Raw genomic sequence first — 23424 nt, forward strand, 5'->3', positions numbered from 1 at the left:
CACCATTGACCTTTTAATTAGTTTATAAAACAGCTATGTCACGAGCAATACTTACACAGAGATACAACAGCCCACCCATGGGGATGGTGGGAGAGTTGGCCTCCCCCTTCCCACCCCCTGGCAAAGCAGAACCATACTCTGAAATGTACATTATTTATTTGTCAATAAATATAGAAGCAACCCTAAAAAAAAAAAAAAAGGAAAAGCGGCCGAAGGGATGGGGCATCCCGAAATCATACTAGAAAATAAAATTTTAAAAAAGCAAGGGGTAGAATGGAGGGGGGGAAACGGAATCGGGAAAAGAAAGGAAGGACATCTGGGCATAGCTGCATGGAATGTCGGGTGGGAGGCAGCTGGAGAGCACAGGGAACAGGCCAAGCTCTTCCCAGGATCTCGACAGTTTTATTCTTCAGCATGAATACATGATTTCCCACAAACAGTAAAGCATCTCAGCTACTTCAATGTCTAGCCTAAAACACATGAATTTTTTTCCTTTAGGTTTCAAGTACAAAGTTAAAATGCCTTTTTTTTAATAATAATATATAAGAGTAAAATAATAGAGCTCTTTTATACTCCACTACAAGAAAACAAAAACAGTCATTGTCCAGACAGCAGACTTAAGTTAACAATAGAGATCTGTAATAAACAGTTTAGCACCTTGGTTGTCACCTCGTCCCTCTGCAGATGCTGAAGGAATTTCAGGCAGATGGGGCAAAGGGGGGGGGCAGGGGGCCGGTTGCTTTGCTTTTCAGTCTAGGGCTGGGCAACCTGACGAGAGGGCTCTTTATGAAAAAGAGACGGTCGGTCGGTTGAAAAAGTCCATCTCTTCCCTCTTCCTTCCTCCCCCACCCCCTGAGGGAAGCAGGTGGATTCTGTGGCAGACAGCAAAACAGGCCCAAGACAATACATCAGGGAAATCTGAAGGACATAGAAACAGACAGAACGTGCGATCGCAAGGAGCCACTTCCAGTTCTGGGGAGGGCATTGGGAGAGTCTGCGCAACGAGACTCCACAACGTTGGGCCGTTCAGAAAGAGGGCCTGCCCGAACGCCCTAGAGCAACGCAAGGGAGCCAAGCTAAGCCATTACCTGCTGAATACGGACTTCTGGCAGATGACGTAGCTAGCTAGCTAGCTAGCCCCACGGCTGAGCCAGAAGTCATCGAAAGGAAGGCTCTGGGGAGATGAGGGGGTGTTGATGCGAAAGCCACTATTCTCACCCCACCCCCCACCCCCAGCGAATGCTCCTCCGAAGCATACAGATTAGATAGGAGGCTGGAGCCCCACTGCTCTTGGAGAGATCGTCTGGATTCCCCTCTCCTTCAGCCTGCCCCTTGGCTCAGATTGCCCTGGGTACAAAGCCCACCCACCCCCTCCCAAGGCCGGGTCATTATTGGAGATGGTCTTGTGTTTCCCATTTAGCACCAGTGAAACTCGAAGGGACACCCGAGTTCTCTTTTCCCCCCTGTGGCAAAGTGAGCTGGTGGGGAATCCCGCATAGCAGAAGGGAGACCACCTCCACCAAAGGCTTTTGCACAAATGGGTATCAGCAACTGATCCCTCAAGGGGGCCAGAGGGAGACTGACCTGGAGGCACGAGGGGGCGGACATGTCTAGCTAGACAGTCCCGTTTGGAATACTCCGCTGCTCTCCTTTTCCCATCTGGCCCTGAGTGAGATCCCAGCCCCTTTCACAGTTAGATGGGAAGTAAGAGGAGGCTCTTGCCCGACCATCTCAACTCCCTGAAATGTTAGCACCGATACCAGCAGCTTTTCCACTGAGGCCTTCTCTGCTAGCTGCAGCCACTTTGCACCCACCTGACAAGTTGTGCATTGGCGGAGAGGGAGGGGGGAGTGGAGAAGCCCGTAGCCTTCCCCTGACGACCACTAACCGATCCCACGCTTTGCTTCAGCATCTGCCCCACTGCCTCTGAGAGCACCATTGGACACAGGGAAGACGGGAGCAGAGGGGAGATGCTGTCCCCTTTGGAGGCAGAGATGGGGGAAGCTGCTGAGGCAGGGAGCCGGGTTCTAGGGATCGCCTATCCCCTCTCCCCATTAGCACCAAGGGCTTGGGACCCTGTTGGGAGCCGCTCCTACAGGCAGAAAAGGGAGAAGCATCCCCAATTTAGAAGTAATCGGAGCCCAATGGGCATTCCCCCCCACCTCACAGGACCGTGGGTGAGAGGGTCACTTCCCCTGTTGCCCGAAGGAGTAAAGTGCACACAATTGCCTAGGCATTAACCAGGAAAACACAGTCTCCTCAGATGGGCCTCGCACAGGGAAACCAAGAAGGACCTAGGGAGACACTCCTCATATGAGAGCTCCCCCCACCCCACCCCGCACACAACTCTTTACCCTTTCCATCCCCTGGGGGAAGGGGGTAGCACAGCCAGAGCCTGATCAAGCAAAACAGGAAGTATGAAATTCACATCAGCCACAAACAGGGGGAAGGAGTGGGGAGAGGGAGACAGCCGAGGCTGACCCTCAAACACCGTGTGAGATCAGGGAGGAATGGGATAGGGGTGCTACTGCAAGGTGGGGGAGGGGGCCTCTTCTCCCTACCGACTTCTCCACCCCCAGAGGTGGGGAAGTTTGCAATTCAAAGGGCAAAAATGGAGGAAAGGGGCCAAATCCAAGACCTTGTGGATGACACCACAGCCTGTGAGTTCAGAGATGACAGAAACGAGCATGGGGCCTCGAGGCGTCCCACCTCCCTGTTTGCACACTGGGCAGGTGCTGGAGGGGGGAGCCCAGAGAGGACATGCAGGAGGGCGCCTGTCACAGGAAAGCACCAGCATGTTAGGGCTGCCATTTGGAATTCCGCAGGGGGGCTGGCTGACCCCATTGCTCAGGGCCGATCGCCCCGGGCCCGAGGGAGGGTTGCTTTTTAGGAAACAGAAAGCATTATTGCATGACACCCTGGAGTGGAGAGTGGTGCCTAGCTCTGCTGCCCACCCGCCCTCCATGGGAAGAGGGGTGCATTTGCTTTGAAACCCCCCCTCCTGCGGGCTGGCACATAAAAGCACCACAGAAGCTGCCATCAGCCCCACCTCCAGCTGTTGTAGAAGCACCATTATGAAAGTCAGTTGTACAGTAGTAACAGTACCTTTTATATATAGACATCTCTCTCACATAACTCTCACATATATATAAACTGTAAACAAGAGGTAAGAGCGGCTGTAGGGGCTGGGTGAATCAAGGTCTCCTGTGTTGTAGGCACCCAAATACTGTAGAAAAATGTGTGGCTGGGAGGGGGGGCCAGGAAGGGGCTGGTGGGGTTTGCGGCTTCCCTGCTTGTGCTCACCCCAGGAACGGCGCTGATAGACGCAAGGAGGCCCCGCTGCACCCTGCTTTGTGCTCCTAAACCGAGCAGGGGTGATGTCGCTCCCCCCTGGCCCGCTCAGCTTTGGGCTTGGCTGGCATTTTCTCTGTTTCAACAGTGCCAGTGTGGAACCAGCACTGCTGGGACCCAGCCGAGGAGAGGCAGAAACCAAACTAACAGACAAACCCATCCAGAAAGAGCAGGAAAATTAAAGGGTTACCAACAGAAAGTGGGAACGGTTGGTTTGATTTAGGGGGGTTCAAATTGGGGAGAGGATGGGCAAAGATTCAAACGGCAGGAGCCGGCGCACGTCTGGGGGCCGTCCTCTCCCTCCCTCTCACCCACCAGCCCCCTCCTCCGTTCTGGTGCCACTTCTCTTCTGTTCCTGGGGATGGTTGTGTTTGAGACTCCTCCCTCCGCTTTGCCAGTTCCGTGGGTGCGTCTCTTTAAACGCAGGCAAAGTACTCCTTCAGCGGGGCGAAGAGGTGGCGGATCACCGGCACACTCCAGGAGCGACCCAGCAGTCTCTGCCGAGCCAGGCGGCTCATGTTGGACACATCTGTGTAGTGGACCGGGAAGCCAAAGACCCTGTGGACACAAAAAAGGGCAAGGAGGGGCCAAAGACCATCAGTGACTGCTAGTCCAGCAACCAGACCAAACACTTTGGAGACAAACCATGTGAACCATGGACTGACAGGAATCAAATCACAGTCTTGGAGACCATATAGGGGCCTTGCTCTTCCAAGCAAGATGAATCCTCTAAGGAGAAGTAACTTAAAAAGAAAAGTCCCTAGAGGAACTGGCCAGGGTGATAGGTTGGCTAGATGGCAGGCCCAAGAAGTCTGCCTGAGCAGCTGGCAGGTTTCCAGAAGAACTGGTTAGGAAAGCATGGTGGATCTCAGGAGTTGCTGGTGACACAGTGAGGTGAGTAAAAACATGTCTAGAACTTCCCTGGTGAGAGAAAGGCATGGAAGCCACTGGAACTGGTACAGGAATGAAGAAAAATGGGGTGATGTGGTTAAGAGCAGGTGCACTCTAATCTGGAGAACCAGGTTAACTCTCCACATTGCCACTTCAGCTGTGGAAGGTTATCTGGAGAACCAGATTAGCTTGTGCACTCCAACACATGCTAGCTGGGTGACCTTGGGCTAGTCACAGTTCTTCGGAGCTCTCTCAGCTCCACCCACCTCAAAGGGTGTTTGTTATTGGGGGGGGGGGGGGGGGAAAGGGAAAGGCAATTGCAAGCCCCTTTCAGTCTCCTTGCAGGAGATAAAGGGGCGATAGAATCATAGAATATAAATAATATAAATCCAAATTCTTCTTCTTAAATACAAAACCACATCCGACCCAACCAAAGAGAATGGAAGACATGAACAGGAAATTAAAATAATAATAATAATAAATCCAGCCTGCTTGAAATTCCCACCAAGCTGATACTCTGAAGCACAGAAGCTTCCCAGTTCTCCATCAGTGCAACTCCCACCTTTCCATCTCAGTGCACCACAGGATATCTTCCTTCTCATTCATGAAGACGGGGAAGTGCTGATCCTTTCCTTGCTTGATGGAATTGGAGCGAGTGGTGATGGTTCGGACCTTGCTGAACTGCACGGGGGAAACAGCCAAAAAGAAAGGAATGCCAGAGAGTGCCTCAGCCGGCTCTCCCAACTAATCCAAGGGTTTCACCCTTCTATCACCTTCCCCTTCCTACTTCCTCAGTGCATTCCCTGTCTTCTTTACATTCCACAAACCCCACCTTTGGCTACCTGGTTCATGGCCAGGCACTCCTAGCAGTAGCCAACAGAGGTTTGCTTCTGTTCAAAAGTTGGCCCTTAGTGCTATGAGAAAAGGGGAAAGGCCTTACACTGCTTTGTTGGTGCCTCCCCGAAAGATCACCCAGAACTCCAATTTCCGCTGCCCCCTTCCTATCCCAACGGCTGCATGAAATACATTTGCCCCCGTGCTCACCTTCGCTATCCTGCCATGCTCCAAACACTCCTGCAGTTCCAACTTATCATTCACAGTTGAAGCCAGTGGCCTAAAGGAAAAACCCACAATGCAGCTGAGTACGGTTACATGAATGCTGATGTCGCTTTCCCTGACGAAACCTCCATTCTGGTCAAGCCCATGCTTCACTGAAAAGCACGTGAAGAACTAGCAGCCCAGCAGGACCCACCCTTTTAATTATTATTTAACTTTATCTGTGAAATACAAGGGTGGCATTCCATGGATTTTTGTAAACATTTTGTCCCTTCCCTGGCTATGAGGGAAGCTGGATCAGCCACAGAGACCGGTCTGCTGGAAAGTGAGGGGTGGTGCTGGCTGGGCCTGGCAATAACCAACCTGTTCATGCCGGGCAGGTTTCCCCAGAAGTACCGGGCCCTGTGAGCTGCAGAGACCTCTTTGGCATCGATCATCACCGGGTTGGACTGCAGTCCGGAAAGGAAAGAAGGGAGGGAAATACATCACGTGGAAGGGTTGTGCAAAATGCCTCTGGCATTGAAAAACTCTACAGAATTATTTTTAACTAATTACTGACAACCCAGCCCTTAAGTCAGCAAAAAGGACACAAACATCATGCATTCCATTTAGAGACACAAATGTGCATAAAGTTAGCAAGGGCCATCACGCACAAGTGGTCTGGGTAGCTCTTTAGAAATCCGAGTGCCCTCTAGTGGCAAGAGGGACTCCCTGTGCCTGGCAGAGCAGAGAGAGAGTGAAAGAGAAACACAGGTTTTGTTGGCTGTCAAAAGGCAGTATTATCCTGTTGCCGGGTGGGTCCTCTGCAGTAGCATGCAAGATTTGGGTCTTTGGTTCAGAGACATTCCAAGGGTCAAGCCCCGCCCCCCTCACCTCTAGGAAGCGAGAGATGTCTCTTTTGTCACTGACGCCCATGGCCACCACGTTCTCAAAGAGCCAAAAGAAGGGCCGGTCATCTCCCTCCTTGGGCCGGGCCTCATGCAGAAGACGATAGAACTCAAAGAAGAGCCGCCCTGTCCCCTCTGGGTTAGGAAAGCAAAGACAGGGAGAGGCAGGTGCTCGTGAGGGAAACTTAAGACAAATCAGGGTCCTCTGAATTCTGACCTTTTACTTTACAGTATACTGACATGTTGCCAAAACCTCCATAAAGGGGGTTTGGGAAGCCCCTAAACAAAACTGACCCTTTTTCCTGCACATGAGATGGTGATTTTTTAAACACGGAAAGCCACCTTTATTATTTTGGACATGCGTGTGAGGAGGCAATACACTGGACACTCAGACTCATGGATTTAGCATGTGACTTTGATGACTACAGACAGGCTCAGCTTTACAGGGGTCTGCAACCTGCGGCTCTCCAGATGTTCATGGACTACAATTCCCATCAGCCCCTGCCAGCATGGCCAATAGGATTTGTAGTCCATGAACATCTGGAGAGCCGCAGGTTGCAGACCCCTCTAGCACCATTTTAAACATGGAGTGCAGCTTGTTAGCACTGGCGGAATCAAGAGAAGTGCGTATCTTGCCCCTGGAACCAGCAGAACTGACCCTCCCCTTGCAAAGCCGTATGTGTTTCCTTAGATCATTTGCCTCTGCTTTCTAGAGCACGAGGCTAGTGACCAGGCACAATGGATCTTGAAGTGACACAACTGACTGGTTCCTCCACCCTCCTCCTGCCAATCCAATGTTAGAGTTCTGCTCAAGTGAAATTAGCAATGACTATCACTGGAAACCTTTTAGTAAAGCTTGCAGCTCTTCCATCACCCTCCTGTACTCACTTCGGCTAACCAAAGTGCTGTGCAGATTCTAGTTTGCACATCAACTGATTCATGGAACTAGATCAGAACCTGTGGCTTTCCAGATAAATTCAGGAATCATACACCCTATCAGCCTTCTGTCAGCATGGCCAATTGGCCATGCTGGTAGGGGCTGATGGGAATTGTAGTTCCTGAACATCTGGAGAGCCGCAGGTTCCCTACCCCTGATCTAGATGAACTACAATGTTTAAGAGCATGTGAAATGAGCAGGCCCCTGCTGAGGCAATGGCTGGGAGGCAGTACCTACCATAAAGGCCCTTCCTGGCAGGATTGACAATGGATAGATCATTGCAGGGGCTCCCTCCGATGACCAGGTCAAAGGGGCCCCACTCCTGTATCTGTAATTTGGAGATGCAAAAGTCAGGTGCGAGAATCAAAGTGTCTGAGATGTGGGGCCAGCCCCAATGACACAGAGGGAGGGAGATCCCCCCCCCCCACAGCGCTCCACGTACGTGTTTCTGGGTGACATTGCGGACGTCCCCAACATACATGATCTTGCCCTGGTGTCGGACCATCCCAACTGTGATGGAGTCTTCACACACCTCAGAAGCAATATACCGATCCACTTGGATGCCCAAATCCTTCAGCACCAGTAGGCCTGATGGCAAGTTGCAGAGGAGAAGAAGAAGAAGAGTTTGGATTTGTTTCCCCCCTTTCTCTCTTGTAAGGAGACTCAAAGGGGCTTACAATCTCCTTTCCCTCCTCCCCCCTCCCCAACAAACACCCTGTGAGGCGGGTGGACCTGAGAGAGTTCTGAAGAACTGTGACTAGCCCAAGGTCACCCAGCTGGCATGCGTTGGAGTGCACAAGCTAATCTGGTTCCCCAGATAAACCTCCACAGCTCTAGTGGCAGAGCAGGGAATCAAACCTGGTTCTCCAGATTAGAGTGCACCTGCTCTTAACCACTACACCATGCTGGCTCTCAAGAGGGAGAGGGAGAGAAAGAGAGAACTGCACTGTCTGCATAGCCAAAGCCAACAAAGGTTATGGGGTATCTCCATCTGGGTTTTATTTAAAGGAAAGGTATGCACATAACCAGAGCCCTTAGGGGATGGGGCGGTATAAAAAACTGAAAAATAAATAAATAAATAAATAAAATAAAAGCAGACAAAATAAAATTCCCTCCATTCAACGGCAAGCAGATCAACCGCAATCTCTTCTAGCGGATCAGCAAGCGCCTCTGATTTGATCCTTCCATATCATGCTATCTCATGATATGTACATTGGAAACCACTGGGCTTCTACAGGCAGCGAGGGCCGAAGGGAGATCAGGGCAGGGCTCACCTGTGGCAATGCCATCGAAAAGCGAGAGCACCCGGATGGGCTTCCTTTTTTCAGCAGGGACTGGAGGGTAAACCTTTGGTGGGTCCTGGCAAAATACACAGCAGCATGAGGCAGACGGAGTTAAGACAGGCCCAACCATACAGAGAAGAGGAAGTGGAAGATTCCTATGGCTTTCTAATGAGCAAAGGGCTCATCAACCTGGCCCTTAATGCAAAGCCACTGACTGACAAGTGAAAGCAGGTGGCTTCTGAGAAACCAACAGAACAAAGATTGTCTTGCCAGCCATCAGAAACATCAGAGGGAACAGATTCCTGGCAGGAAATCCAGGACTCCACTTTTGTCTCTCCTCCACCCCGCCCCACCCCCGCTCTCCATGTTGAACTCACAAACTCTTGGTCATGGTTGTTGGCGAAAAACATCTGGAGGCGTGATGGCCAGTCTTCCCGCCGCCGGAGCAGGCCATAGACACCTTTGTGGCCGCACATGTAGCAGTTCCAGGGATCCTCCTTGATTGCTGCCTGAGCTGCACCAGGGCCCACCAGCAGGTCTACGCACTCTACACAAAAGCACCTGTGGATACAACCAGGCATTAAGGGCTGTGCCCGGAGGGCTGCTTTGGCCTAGGCCCGTGGTGGCAAACCTATGGCATTTCAGATGTTCATGGACCACAATTCCCATCAGCCCCTGCCAGCATGGCCAATTGGCCATGCTGGCAGGGGCTGATGGGAATTGTAGTCCATGAACCTCTGGAGTGCTATACGTTCGCCACCATGGGCCTAGGCAGATGGAGCCAAGGTGGCTACTCTGGAAGGTATGACTAGCGCTGTTGACTGTAACCAGTTTTCTGCACAACGTGTACATTTTCATCCTGTTGGAATTTCAGCCTTGTTTGCATGCAGCAGCGGCACAAGCAGCAAGGAATTCTGGGAAGCTGAACAAACATTCTAAAGGTGACAGTTAAAATCCGTTGGTAGTATTCTGTTGTTCCCTGACTGACTGAGTAAAAAGAGAGGTTTCCCTGTGCACTGCTAACCAAATGTTATGTAAAAGTGCTCTGACTAAAAGATACTGTGAAAGCTCACTAGCCAACCAAAACTGGAACAAACGATGCCATATATATGTGATACTCTGTTGATCTGTATATACTATATTTTTTCTCTCTCTCTCAGTTAAAGCAAAGTTCTCCTTATGTTTATGAACTTCTGAGGTAAAACGGCTGGTCTTTTGACAGATAACTATTCTTATTTGACGTGTTACACAATCCACATTTCTGCTTGTTACTCTGCTTGACAGGAATATATATTCTAAATATACCCGTTGCCCTTCACATCCTACCCATACTGCAGATGACTAACAATACCCAGGGTCTTCCTTTGCCCGGCTCAGCTTCTGAACATTGTCTATGAATGCACTTCCTTCTTCAGAGCATCTTGCCTACAGATTAAACCCCCACATATTCTATGGGGCTGCTCTCCCAACAAGGAGGATGACTCCTCTGAAGTGACTGGCACATTCACTCATCTCTCTTTAAGTCAAGGGCTTCCTACATGGGAAAAACAAGATAGGGGAGAAGATGAGAGAAAGCTGCCCTGCTCTTTGGCCCACCTGCAGCAATTGTTGTTTCCACACATCAGGACTTCGCGGCCTCCACAACAGATGGTGCAATAGGATTGGTAGCCGTCATCATCGTACTGGTAGGCACATTCCAGAAAGCAGTTCTGAGGGGACACAGGTGTAAGAGACCATTCTAGTGAACCCATCCAGAGCAAGAGCTAGGTTATCACCCCCCTTACAGAAACTACACTTGTAACATGCTTTACAATCACCAGGGTTCATATTATTCTCACTTTACAGACTGAAAAGGCAGGACTTCCCCAAGCCGCTCCATGAGCCCGCAGCAGAAACCAGGCCTAGAATCCAGTTCTCTAAACTTATCTGCAGCTTCCAAAACACTGCTGTTCATTTATCAGCGCTCTCTGAGCCTTTCTCCCTCAGACCCGTGACAGATCACACTGTGATGCAGTCATGTATTTCACAAGAGGATTTTTCCACACCATTTTTGTATGGTTAATATTTTATTTGAAGGAGTCTCCCATGTAGTGGAGCCTTGAAAATATCCACGTAAAGAAATCTAAAGAAAACCAGAATGTCCTCCAAATAGACAAGCCTGGACAAACCAGTGAACAAGCCATCTTTGGGGAAGGGGGCTTGTTTTGGCTTCCAGATCTCTAGGATGGAGTTCTCCTCTTTTCACCCTGCCAAACAGACCTGGCTTCTGCAACCAGAGTTCACGCAAGCACAACTGTTTTTAAAAATGTCCCCTAAGACCCTGATGCACTTTTGAATACTAGCCTTCTTTCTCAAAGAAAATCTTACAATAACTAATCTTAGTTGGACTGTATACCTAGATTGTTCTCATCATTACATAACTGTTTCCCAACTTTCCTTCAAGAATGATGTTTGAAACAAAGGAAATTTGGGGAAATTTTAAAGTAAGCAAGCAGACAGTTTTGCACCAACCTGCTTTTCCAGGTGCTCTAATTCACCATCCTCAAACTTTCCTTCCGCCCATCCCTCCTGAATTCACCAGGTATTGACTTTGATTGGCCTTCAACCCATTTCCTACCTTGCAGTTTTGGCACATTCCTCCAATAAAAAGAGGGTGTTCCAGGCTGACATTGAGGCTTCCACAAGAGATGCAGATATCTGGGACAGGGATGGTTAAGGGGAGGAAGAGGAAATATGACAGTGAGAGAAGAGGGAGAGATGGTTGCTTCCCTTTCCATTTGTCAGCTATGAGCCCTCCTATCTGAAAGTACACGTGGCAGCAGCTTGGCATGGCTGATTATATCCTCTTGGATGGGCCAGAGCTGGCAGCTGTATGGGATGGCACACAAAACCCTCCCAGTGACAGCACTCTGTTGGCCTTTGATCCGGAACAGGACATGCTCTTGACACCTACATCATATGCCGCTGCAGCCAGCCCTCCACAACCTCCGATAGCTGCAGCACAGCAGCTGCTGTGGATGAACTGAAGACAGAAAACCTTGTGACCTTCCAGCACCTGCGAGGGAAGAGTCCACCTATAGCAGAGTAGAGGCAGCAAAATGTGTACACTCACCTTCAATATTCCTGCACTTCTGTCGGACCTCATAAACAAGACGCTCTGGGAAAATGAAGCAGTGCATTAGCTGAGTACAAAGAAATGTCTTTCCCCACTACTTTAGATAGAAGTGGAGGCTTCCTGCATGCAGATGCCCAACCACTAAGCCTTGTGCTTCTTTATCTCTATACGGGATCAGCAGCCCTTCACATCTTTAACAGGATGTGACCTCCCCATTCTCAGGCTCCTTGCAACTCTGGAATCCTTGACAACCCTTGTTCCCACCACAGGAAGGGACCACAAGGAAATGGACCTGATGGGGTATGTAGGAGTGGGAAGAGGAGCACCATTCATGGCCAGTCAGCATCCCCAAAAGCCTGGAAGCCAGGTGCATTAGGTCAGCTGCCCTGGAAGAGCCCCATCGGGGCAAGCACGGCAGCTCCCTGCTATTGACGGTGGTTGGAACCAGCTGATCAGCAGGCACCGGCATTCCCTTGCCAAAGCCAAACAACCACTCTGGCTGGGTTGGAGACGCGGTAGGTCCACATAACTTCAGACAGAATACGGCAGCAAAAAGGGATAGGAGAAAGATGGGTAAGCAGAAAAGGAATGAGCAAACTGAAGAAGTTTGTGGAGGTGGGAAAGGAAGGGGACATAAGAGAGAGAGAGAAGGCAGCAAGGGTGGGGAGAGTCACGTGAAGGAATAAGGAAGATGGTTGCAAGACTGTCAGGAGAATCAGAGATAGGCAAGTGAGGCAGAGCAGACAGAAAAAAAGATGAAGAGATGAAGCTGGGATGGACGTGGAAAAGGTATAACTTCAGTGAAGGAGAAGTTGCCCGCATGAAGCTAAGGTAAGAAGGAGGTGGAAGAAAGGTGTCATTACCTGAACCTAACCATGGCCTTCTGTACACACATCCAATGTTTGCATAAACACTATCACCAATCTTCCTTTTTTACTTGCCATCAGGCTTTCTCCTATCTACACAATCACCTTGGGGGGTGCTGCTGACCCCCCCTCAGACCAGCCTGTAGCCACTGTAAAATTGTGATAAGGGCTTAAAATTAATTGTAGCGTTTTTATAAAGCAACTTTTATAAAACATTAATGCAGGTCTCTGAAGTCCCATAAATCAGCCAGCAACAATCATCCCCATTTCTTGAAGCTGCTCTGTCTCTAAGGGGTCCCTTCTGGGATCACAAAATTTCCAGCTTTCCCTAAGTCCCATTTTCTGCTTCTAGGGATCATAATTCCCACATTCCCTAGTCAGCTAGACAAGGGAACCTTCCCTTAAGTGGGCTCTTCTCTCTCCTTATTCTCCAAGCGGGACACTGCCAGTGACAGTCAAAACAAAGCAAGGTGCACAGGGTTGCCAGGCACCCATCCATGGTAGGCAAGCTCCCACCCTTGCCCACAATTGCCTCTGCTTGAACAACTGAGTAATGGTAAAAAAACTGGAGGGGGAGAGGTGCGTCACAGATGCTGTGATGTCACTTTTGGGTAATCTGCCTTGTTAGCTCTGAGCAGAGCAGAAAGGCAAGTATAATTTTCGTAAAATATAACGATAATCACACCAACACGATAAGAATTCCCCCAACCTCTGTGGTCTTTACCACAGAGATTGGAACCTTGGAAACTTACCAGGAGGGTTCCTTCTGCTCTGAGGTAAGAAAGGCATCTTGAAGCTAGGGCGTTTCCCACTTGCTGATCAGTGAGGCAGGACTAAAACTCTTCCACTTCCTGTCTCCCAGGCGGGAACTAGAGTTCAGTTTAAACACTTTCTGAGCTAACAAGTAGGATAGGAAGAAAATGATGAACGTAGGACAGTAACCGAAACATGTTAAGCAGCACTATCATAGTGAGAAGATGTTAGAACAGTAGCCAAAAAACATGTGCTGAAGTAGGAGGCTAACCAAGACTTTTTAAAAGTTTCCAAACATGGAAACATGTACTGCCTGTCTTATTCTTGTTCCTCTCTTTCCTGCAGCAAATCAGAGTATTATCCCATCCACTCCTTCTTCACTTTTTGGGTGGGGCAAGATGCCCTCCTTACCTCAGAACAGGAGGAACCCTCACAGTAAGTTTTTAGGGTTTTGTTTTTGCTCTAAGGAAGAGGGCAGCTTGAAACTAGGAACTTCAAATAGCAGCATGCATGTCTTTGGGTGGGAATTGCACATCATTCACCACATGCTGCAGAGCTTGGGAGTCTGAAGGCCGAGTTGGCAGAAGAAGTTTATCTTGTAGTGCCCGACAATGGTTGATATAAAAGACCAAATGGTCACTTGACATATCTCCTCCACTGAAGCTTGATGATCAAGGGCAATGTTGGTCACTGCATTTCTCTTTCAGAAGAAACAACATTTTCTCTCAGGTGTCCATGATGACCCCAAGATGCTATCGTGTCTGAGTCAGAAGAAGGTTGCTTTTGTCTCTGTTCCTAAGGTAACCATGAATTTCCAACATCTCTATGATCATACTTGTGTCCTTGAAGGCTTTTTCTTTTTGACTGATGTTGCTCATCAGGGTATTCAGGTATGGATGAATTTGGATTCCCTGTCTTCAAGCAAGGCCTGCTGGCATCATCAGTACCTTGGAAAACACCAGTTTGAAGGGAAGGGCTCTGAACTGGAAGTGCTGATTTTGGTTGGAAAATCTGAGAAACCTGTGATGGCCTGTGTAGATCAGAATGTGTAGGTACGATTCCATGAGTTCAATGGAGGTCATAAAAGCTCCTAGAATGAGAGTTCCAGGGACTGAACTGGAGTGTCTCCCTAGGGAAGTGTTTTTGAATCACAAACGTGTTGATGTATTTTACATCTAATATGGCTTCTCAGTTCCCATTTTTTTGGGGCACTGTGAAGAAACTAACCTTGGTGCTAACATTTAAAGCCCTAACTGATCTGAAGCCTTCATATCTGTGGGACCACCTACCCAAGAGCCCTTTGTTTGGCAAGTTAACAACTTACTGGTGGCCCCTGGCCTGAAAGCTATCCATCCATCCTCAACCTGGGCCTCAGCATTTTTAGTTATGGTTCTATTCTGGTGGAATCTTCTGTCAAGTGAGGCCCAGGCTCTGTGGGACTTATTACAGTTTTGCAAAGCCTGTCAGACAGAGCTGTTCCACCAGGCTTATAACTGACGGCTGCAATGATTTCCAACCAGCAGGCCTCTCTTTCCCTTTTATTTCCCTTTCCCATTTTCTTCATCACTTCCTTCCCCTCTCCCTTTCCTTCTGCCCCTTTTGAATAGTATAGGGATTTCTGGTTTATAGGGTTGTTGTTTTTTAGAATGCTCCATTCCCTTCCAGTTGATTTGTATTGGTGCCAAAATATTACAGAATCATTGCTGCTGGTTTTAATATTTATTATATGGATTGCCTATAAGGAGAAGGGTGACCTTGAAGTCAAATGAAATAAATACAATAAAGATCACAGTCACTTGCAGAGGGGTACCAGTTCTACGGATCTTACGGTCAGTAAATGTTTTATGGCTAAATCTGTAATGATTAAATGATCTAGAAATGTCCGCCATGTTTTGATGGAATAGCGGGAGAGACTGTGGAAGAAAGGTTCAAAATTTACAGTATGTAACAATTTGAAAGAAAATGGTCACAAAATGATATATAGATGATATTTGACACCAATAAATTGGCAAAGATGTATAAAGATGTGTCAAATAGGTGCTGGAAGTGTCAATAGCAAGAGGGGTCTTTTTCATATGTTGTGAACATGTAAAGAGGCTATGACTTCCTGGGATATGATACTCAAGGAACTGCGAAAAAATCTGAAATAACAATTTTGAAAAAAAACCTGAGGCTTTTCTGTTTGGAATGATGGGTGAAGACTTTCCTAAGCGATATAGAACTATGTTTATGTATATGACCATGTATTTTATTTCCACAAAAATGGACAGACAGTGAGATGCCAACAAAAGAGGGCTGGGTTCTGAAATTTACAGAATATGCAGAAATGGCAAAACTGACAATTTTTCACAAAACTGGAAACCCTTTTAAAAATACCTTTTGAAGAACTATTAAAATGGAGAAGTAGGGTCAGGGTTTGAAATCTAAAAAAAACAGTAGATTGTAATTACCAGAAGACATTTAAGAAAGAATTACTGAAACCACATGTTAATTGTATGCACTGAAGTTACAGTTAACCTGCAGTCAAAGATGAGATAGCTGGAAGTCACCTTCTGCTGTGTAATGGGTTATTTCTTTGGTTTTTTCTTTTTTATGTTTTTGTGTTATTTTTTTTAAGTGAGAAAATAAATAATATTATTGCGATGTTGTGCGGTTTCCGGGCTGTTTATGTATAAACAATGCCATGATGGCCTTAGCTGCTGTAAAACATTTACTGACTTTTAAAATAATATTATTATTTTAAAAGTCAGTAAAAGTTTTATGACAGCTAAGGTACTTATGTGTTTTTCCCTTTTGAGGGATCTGGGAAAGGTAAGAAACTAGTCTGGGGGAAGACTGGAGAATTCTATGTCATAACCAAATTGAATGATTTGCTGCATCCATTGGACTGGTAGTGACTGTAGCCACAGGCCCTGGAATCAGAGGTGGGATCCAACCAGTTTTCACCACTTCTCTAGAAGTGGTTACTAATTTTTTCTGAGTGCTGAGAAGGGGTTACTAAAGCAACTTCCCTGCCCAATAGGAACTGGAAGTGCGCGTGTGCGGCGGAACCACTGTTTGAATCCCACCACCATCGGAACCTGTTATTAAAATTTTTGGATCCCACCACTGCCTGGAATCATTGTAGCAATCCCCTCACCAGCACTGGTTTGATGTCATGTTTTCGTTATCTGTCTTGTTGGATTGGTAGTACTGGAACTGGGGAGGCCTGTGGAGGTGCAAGCCTCTGTGTAAAGAGCTCCTGCAATTTGGCCGCTGTGCTCTCCTCTGGTCAGGACTGTACCACAGACGCATATGACAGGAACAAAAAGACAACTGGTAAAAAGGTCCCCTGTAGTCCTTCTGCAGACTTGTTGGCATGGCCTTTTTTCTGGTTTCTGGTCTCCACCAGTATTTTGTCTAAGGTATCATCAAACAGTCTATCACCTTGGAAAAGGTAGGTCATTACTACTGATTTGGAGTGAAGGTCTATTTGCACACCCTTAGCTATAGGTTGCATCTTATTGTAGCTGCTGGATCAGGATCAGCCATGGATCAGGACACAAAGGTCAGTGTTTCTAGAGATGCGTCTGCTAGGACGGAGATGGTCTTAAGGATGCGATATATTCATTCTGACCTGACAGTTTCTGGGCCCAGACAATGGAAGCCCTGGAGATGAGAGAAGATGTGGCTGCTGCTCTTATGGCTAGGACCGACGTTTCATGGGATTTCCGGGATGTGAATTCTAGTTCTCTGTTTAGTGCCATCTTGATAAAGGAGGACTGTGGCATCCACCAATGGAACCTGCAGTATTTCCATAGCATGTTGGGCTCAGGAATACAGCTTCTTTTTGGCACAGGCATTCTGTCAGTTGTCTGTTGGCCAGAGTTTTCCGCATTCTTCCCTTAGCCTTTCAAAGTATTCAGGAAAAGGAATGGATTCATCCAAGAAAGGCAGTTATGGAAAGAACTCCTTGGCTCCCTTTGGCCTGGATATGTGTTGTTTCAGCTCCTCGCTCGGATTGGGATCCTCAGACAGACCCAATGCCATGATGGCCTTAGCCAAAAGTGACTGATAATCTTTTCCACTGAAGAGTCTAGTGAGCTCTGCTCTGCTACAGCTGGTTTGTTGTCAAAGGAGAATTTGCCTTCCTTCTTTTCACCATCTGAAATGGAAGATGAGGTCACATTTCCTGGGAACTGACCACAGTAGGCACCTGAAAAGTAGGCCTTCCTGGCTGGTGTTTTCCCCATAATGGGTGGGTTTTCTCTCCTCAAACCTGGATCGTTCGATAGAAGTGAGAGTGGGGGACCTTGAGGGGAGTGATGGAAACCCCTAAATGAGGCTGGAGGTAAAGGTATCTGGAGGTGCTGTAGTTCTTCCCTAAGGGCCCTCCTGACTGTGATTTCACTGAAATAAGATAGCTGTCCCACAACCTCAGAAGGGAGGGTGTGTGTGTGAAGGTAAATTACCCATGGAGGCTTTCATTTCCAATGACCAGTGCAAGTAATCCTTTTCCAGGCAGTAAGGCCTGCCACTGTTGCTGCTCTGAGTTAAACTGGCAGCCGTTAGGGCCATTTATGCAGAGTGTAGTCCTTTTTGCGTGTTTTTTCTGCAGCGCATTGAGCAGCTTCCATTTTGGTGCCTAAGCCTCAGACTTCCTTTCTCCATCTCTGCTGACATCTCCTAGGCATTTTAGTGCTGCGTGGGCTCCCAGCTGCTCCAAGGATAGCAGACCCAGGTCTGCGTCCTCATCAGAAAGAAAATCATTGCCACTTCGTCTGTACCACTCCACAGTATCCTCCATACTATGTATGTGTGTAGTGGGTGGGGGGGAGGAATAGGAAAGCACAGCAAGAAGCCAAAAGAAAGGCCGGTAAGAAAATCTGTCTCTAGCTATTAAGAGAGGGAGCTGAAAGTGTTGAGAAAGGAGCAGGAACAATGGAGGGAGAGGAGAAAAGGCTGCTGCAGAGGACTATTTTGGCTGCACTTCCTGTGCGAGGCAAGAAAAAAACTGAACCACAAGTTCCCCTCCTGGGAGACAGGAAGAAGAACATTCTAGTTCTGCCTCCCTGAGCAGCCAGTAAGAAACACCTTAATTTCAAGATGCCTTCCTCCTCAGAGCGAGAATGTGGGAATTCGTAGGGTGTCATCATGGGGGATCCCTCTCTGATGTCACAATCTCTGCAACACTTCCCCCCCTCCCAGGCTCCCCCCTCAAAATCTACAGGGATTCAACAGTTGCAAGCTGGCAAACCTCTAGGAGACCAACAATCTGTCTTCTGGGATAAGGTAGCTCTGTGTGTGTTCACATGGCAAGTGCCTGGCTGCTTCCCTAGAGCTCTTTGCCATTCTTCTTCCCCCAGAAGAGGCTTGAAAGGTGAAAGAGCAAAGCAGGAAAGGGAGGAAGAAGCCTTCCCGCTCTTGCTGCCTACTGCAGAGCTACCACAGCCCATTCTGCCCTGGATATACCTCTGGTGCGCTCATCTATGATCTCTTTGACCTTAGGCTTCTCTGTGCTTTTCCTTGGTTTTTTGGCTGGCGGAGGAGGGGCATAGGCAGCAGCTTCTGGCTCCACCCACATCTCCGTGTAAACTTCTTTGTAGGGGTTGCGTTCCTCTGCGAGAATGGAAAGAAAAGCATCAGCATAAGAGATGGTGGAATGCCAAGCTCTGTGTGCTAATCGGTGTCTGGTTCTTTGGCCAGGATACTTGCTTCACAGCATAAGCTAGTGGACAAGAACACCAGGGAATTATCTGTGCCCTGGAAAGCTAGGGGCCCTATGGCCAGAAACACTCTCTCCCCTGGAGGCAAATGCCAGTGGAGCAGAGAGCAAAAGACAAGTGGGTCGGAAGTTCTGGCCTCTGCAAACTTTCAATCACGGTTAGCCTGGCCCCATTACCTTCAGGAGGCTCCAGACCCTTGGGACCAGATGGCTGGAACCCCCCCAAGGCCCATTCAATCATCTGCTTGTTCTGCATCTCCACTACTTTGGATGTGTCCGTTTCATCATTTTCTGGACAGGAGGGGAAGATCTTGCCCGCTCTGCTGCTCGCCACCTGAAAGGAGATAAATAGATGGTTTTGATTCAACTTGATTTCCATTGCCACACTGAGTTCAGAAGCGGTCTCCACCCACAATACACAATTTGGGGGATTTTATTGTCCCTTCCTGGTTCATGAGGGACTGCCACAGCTAAAGATGGTGTTCAACAGGAGAGGGCAGGAAGAATATCTCCACAGGCCAGAATGTTATTGATGCCAGAATAGTGGTTGTTTCACTTTTGTTTTGTGTTGCCTCTTTTTCTATGACACGTGGATTGGCTTAGTTACATGAGCAATGCCATAAATGCCTTTCTGCAAATCAACCAGATGGACACTTACCTGCAGCACTTCGTAAATGGCCTTCCGATACATGGGCTGCTTGTTGTAAGTAGCTTGGTGGAATGCACTGGCGAAGGAACTGAGTGGCAGCAGCTTCTCCACACAGACCTGCCATAAACCAAGGCAGGGGGATGTGAGACAAAATTCACTGCCGTTTCCGCCCCCACCCGAACCCACCCAGGAAAAAAAAAGAATTAATACAACCAACAATGGAAGAAGAAGAATTTGGATTTATACTCCACCTTTCTCTCCTGTAAGAAGACTCAAGGTGGCTTACAAGCTCCTTTCTCTTCCTCTCCCCACAACAGACACCTTGTGAGGTAGGTGGGGCTGAGAGAGTTCCCAAGAACTGTGACTAACCTAAGGTCACCCAGCAGGGATGTAGGACTGCAGAAACACATCAGGTTCATTAGATAAGCCTCTGCCACTCAGGTGGAGGAGTGGGGAATCAAACCCGGTTCTCCAGATTAGAATCCACCTGCTCTTAATCACTACACCATGCTGTGAAGGACTGTGGGATGAATTTAGCAGGCAAACTGAAGTTTGTGCAGCCCACACTAAACCTAAACCATTGCTTAGGGGCTCTGCATGATGAAGAGGAAATTTAACTCTTTGGGGGAGAGTGAGCAGCCATTTGTTCTATTTCCCTACAGGGGAAGAGATTGAATTGCTCTCACAAACATTTCAGAGAGTCACAGGGGGAGAAAGATAGCCCTTCCAACTGAGCAGCATAAACTTACACCACCCTCCCTAAATGAAAAGCAGAAAAGGACAGGGAACATTGTCCAGCAACTGGGGGAGTGGGAAGATGTGACGTGTGAGACCTCTCTTTGAACCATGGCTTTCTATCATGCCATGCAGTTTTCACAAGATACATTTAAACACTTGATTTGTACTCTTAATGGATAAACGACCTTTTCACATTATACATCATTTTTGCCTGATGATCAGAAAGTGCCACTGCCACAGTTTTCTAGTGAAAGGAGAACACATACAAACCCACTCTGTGGAGGACCCTCTGGATGCTATGCTTTTTCCTTGCCCAAAATATAGCAGCGAGCAGACAGTCAACATGACTGTTTGAGAAAATATTAGGAAAAAGTGACTCAAGTCAATTAAAGTCAATGGCTCCATTTTTGGAGACTATTATGATTAAAATGCCTGTTTCCTGCAACCGCTTCCAAATGAGTCACATGCAAATAAAGGGGGAATAGGGATGTACTTTATGAAAACCCTTTCAAGTCTCCAGGCTTCACTCAGTCCTACTTCTGTGGCCCCAGAGTGGAGATGGGCACGGAAGTCCTGGGAACTAAACTCTTATACTTCATTCTTCCCCCGGAGGACTTCACAAGCCAGCTGTGGACTGAATGGGAGGACCTCACTTGTCACAGCTACCACGGGTATAACTCAGCGTGCAAGTGGGGGCAGTATCCTTAGGTCATGCGAGGGCTGAAACAGGAATGCTGCAACAGAGAATGGTTAACCTGAGGGCCACCAGGACCCTCTCACCTGCAGCTGAGCCACTTACCACAGAGAACTTCCCATCGCCAAACCACATGACCCAGCGGGTGCCCTCAGCAGCCCGGCTCCTGCCAGTCATCCACCAGGAAACAATGCGACCTGGCCACCAGGAGAATCCACGCAATTTCCCCCAGACCAGCTCCCCGATTCCAAATCCCCGGCCGTCCTGTGGATGGATATGAGGGACCGTGAGGTCATGCACAGAGAGGGCGGAGCTTCTTTTAGATATGGTAAGACAGGAAGGGAAGCTGGTGCAATGGCACGGAGGGGGGAAAGTAGATGGGTAGAGGGGGGACCTCTGCCAGGGAAGGGCACCTCTACCAAACTCATCTCTGTGCCTCTCACTCTTTGTATTTAGGTCAGGTTTCTTGTCCTGAGTGGGAATGCTTCTACCCCTCACTAGGTACGATAACAATAGCAACAGCTACACTTCTTCCCTTTGTCTCTCTGTGCACCACGCTTGAGTCCATCTCCAGTCGACTCATAAGTACAAAAGAACATAATTATATTGAATAAGATTATTAGAATTTGCTTTAGGATTTATATAAATGAAAATATATAGACATTCATAATAGTAATCAATCATTAATGATTCATCAATGCCCAGAGCCCCTCGGGGATGGGGCGGCATAAAAGCTTAAGGAAATAAATACATAAATAAAATAAATATATTAGTCTATTTAGAAGTGTTAGAATTTAAAACAAAAATAGCCAAAATGGGTACTGTTTTAAGATTCCTACATAATATTATATATATAATTCTATTTCTTCTGTGTTCAGAACTTTTAACACTGATAAGATTCAGTTTTCCTTTTCTAATATTTCAATTTTTATTAATGAGTTGTTTTTTTTTTAAATTAACATTGCAGAAATTGGAAATTCCTGCCCAAATGTTCAAATGGGCTGATTCAATTAAAGATACACCAACCCGGGATGGGGGTGGAGGTGGGGGAGAATCGAAGAACAGCCCTGCTAGACCAGACCTTTCTATCCCCCTCCTGCCCTCATGCCTGGTCATCCCTTAGTCATGAAGCCTATTCCTTCCCCTCTCCTGCCTTGCAAAACTTTCCTAGCCGCCCTCCTCCACAGCACTGTCCCTGACGTCATTACTCATTTCTACATTCCAGATCTCTTTTCCCTCCCTCTTTTTTTTTTGTGCCAAGGGGACCATGCCTTATCTGTGCTCTACAATGGCTCTATACATCTGGTACAATATAAATGTAAAGCACCAGAAAGTGTAGGAAGAGGCAGACTATCCCTCTTCTGCAACATTATGATAGGAGAAGGTCCCTTTGACATAACTGATGCAAAGGAAAGATGCAGAATGCCCATGCAGAAGTCAAGAAATGCATCAAGAGCTGAGGGCAAAGCAGCCCCAAGGGTGCCTGGAGAAAGAAGATTTGAGATTCTTGTGGAGCTCGGGGGTGGGGGGGCAAGGAGGGAAGGAAGAATGTCTCTCACCTCATATTCTGGTTCATCATCAGCTGACTTGGATATACCCTTGTCCACAGCATCAGGCCCAACTGGTTCTGGAGTAGTCGCCACATTGGGAGAGGCAGGGTCGGTGGGCTGCTGCAAGGCGGGTGGGCTGGCCTCTTCTTCCTTCTGGGGCTCAGTCCGTGGTGTCTCCTCCACTGCATTCATCCCAGCAATGACCTTGGCTTTTTTCTCAGCCTGCAAAGACAGCCAGCAGGGTTGGAATGACAAGAGAAGCCATGAGAAGATCCCTTGCCAGGCTACAGTTGTAAGCTGTGTGGATCTGGAAGAAAGTCCCACTGAAATTAAGGGCATGTAAATCTGAGTAAACATGATTAGGATTGCACAGTGAATGTGGTACAGGACACAGTGCACTCAGGCCCACTTTTTGTCTATCTCACAACATGGAGTCTTTGTGCTTTAGAATACACCCATATGTACAAAAGGGAATTCTGGCAGTAGTGGGGCACCATTCTACCACTGCAAGTTCTCAGAGCAAGATAAGCAAACAAAGAAATCTACTCTTACCATTCTAAGTTCTGCAGCATTTTTTTTTACTTGCAAAGCATCTGACTATCTTGGCTGCAATTGCCTTCACACAGTACTGGGTGGTAAGCAGCTGCTGGCATGCCCACCTTCCACATGGGAAAACTGAGTCTAGAGACTATGACTTGCTCGAGAATACAAAACAATCCCACAGTAACTCCATCGCCCCCCAAATTTAAGAGCAAGTCTTTGCTCAAATGGTTTACACCCACAGCTGAATCACACTAGTTGTTAGTGATTACAGCAAGCAGAGAAAGATGATACATTCCAGAGTCTGAAAAGGCTGGAGAGAGCTGCTCTTTGTAGACAGCAGATTGCCCTACTTATAATTACAACAGCCATTCACCATGGGAGAAATGCATGTTTTCCCACACAAGAAA

At 47.8% G+C, this 23424-nt stretch overlaps 1 protein-coding gene across 5 annotated transcripts in view; it reads right to left on the minus strand.

Annotated features, from left to right (window-relative positions):
- DNMT3A (DNA methyltransferase 3 alpha) overlaps window positions 1–23424 on the minus strand; it is a 120251-nt gene continuing 96827 nt past the window's right edge. For all 5 annotated transcript variants that reach the window (XM_048516199.1, XM_048516183.1, XM_048516191.1 and 2 more), the window contains 17 exons: window positions 22484–22696; window positions 21030–21188; window positions 19502–19609; window positions 19021–19177; window positions 18591–18737; window positions 11518–11562; window positions 11023–11102; window positions 10002–10114; window positions 8783–8966; window positions 8397–8481; window positions 7565–7710; window positions 7360–7450; window positions 6172–6320; window positions 5662–5747; window positions 5287–5356; window positions 4805–4923; window positions 1–3909 (listed from right to left, as the gene is read on the minus strand). In XM_048516199.1, the coding sequence (XP_048372156.1) occupies window positions 3768–3909; window positions 4805–4923; window positions 5287–5356; window positions 5662–5747; window positions 6172–6320; window positions 7360–7450; window positions 7565–7710; window positions 8397–8481; window positions 8783–8966; window positions 10002–10114; window positions 11023–11102; window positions 11518–11562; window positions 18591–18737; window positions 19021–19177; window positions 19502–19609; window positions 21030–21188; window positions 22484–22696 (2094 nt within the window). In that variant the 3' untranslated portion in view covers window positions 1–3767. The remainder of the gene's footprint in view (window positions 3910–4804; window positions 4924–5286; window positions 5357–5661; window positions 5748–6171; window positions 6321–7359; window positions 7451–7564; window positions 7711–8396; window positions 8482–8782; window positions 8967–10001; window positions 10115–11022; window positions 11103–11517; window positions 11563–18590; window positions 18738–19020; window positions 19178–19501; window positions 19610–21029; window positions 21189–22483; window positions 22697–23424) is intronic.

This window comes from Sphaerodactylus townsendi, linkage group LG01 (genome assembly GCF_021028975.2).
Source record: "Sphaerodactylus townsendi isolate TG3544 linkage group LG01, MPM_Stown_v2.3, whole genome shotgun sequence".
NCBI lineage: Eukaryota > Metazoa > Chordata > Lepidosauria > Squamata > Sphaerodactylidae > Sphaerodactylus > Sphaerodactylus townsendi.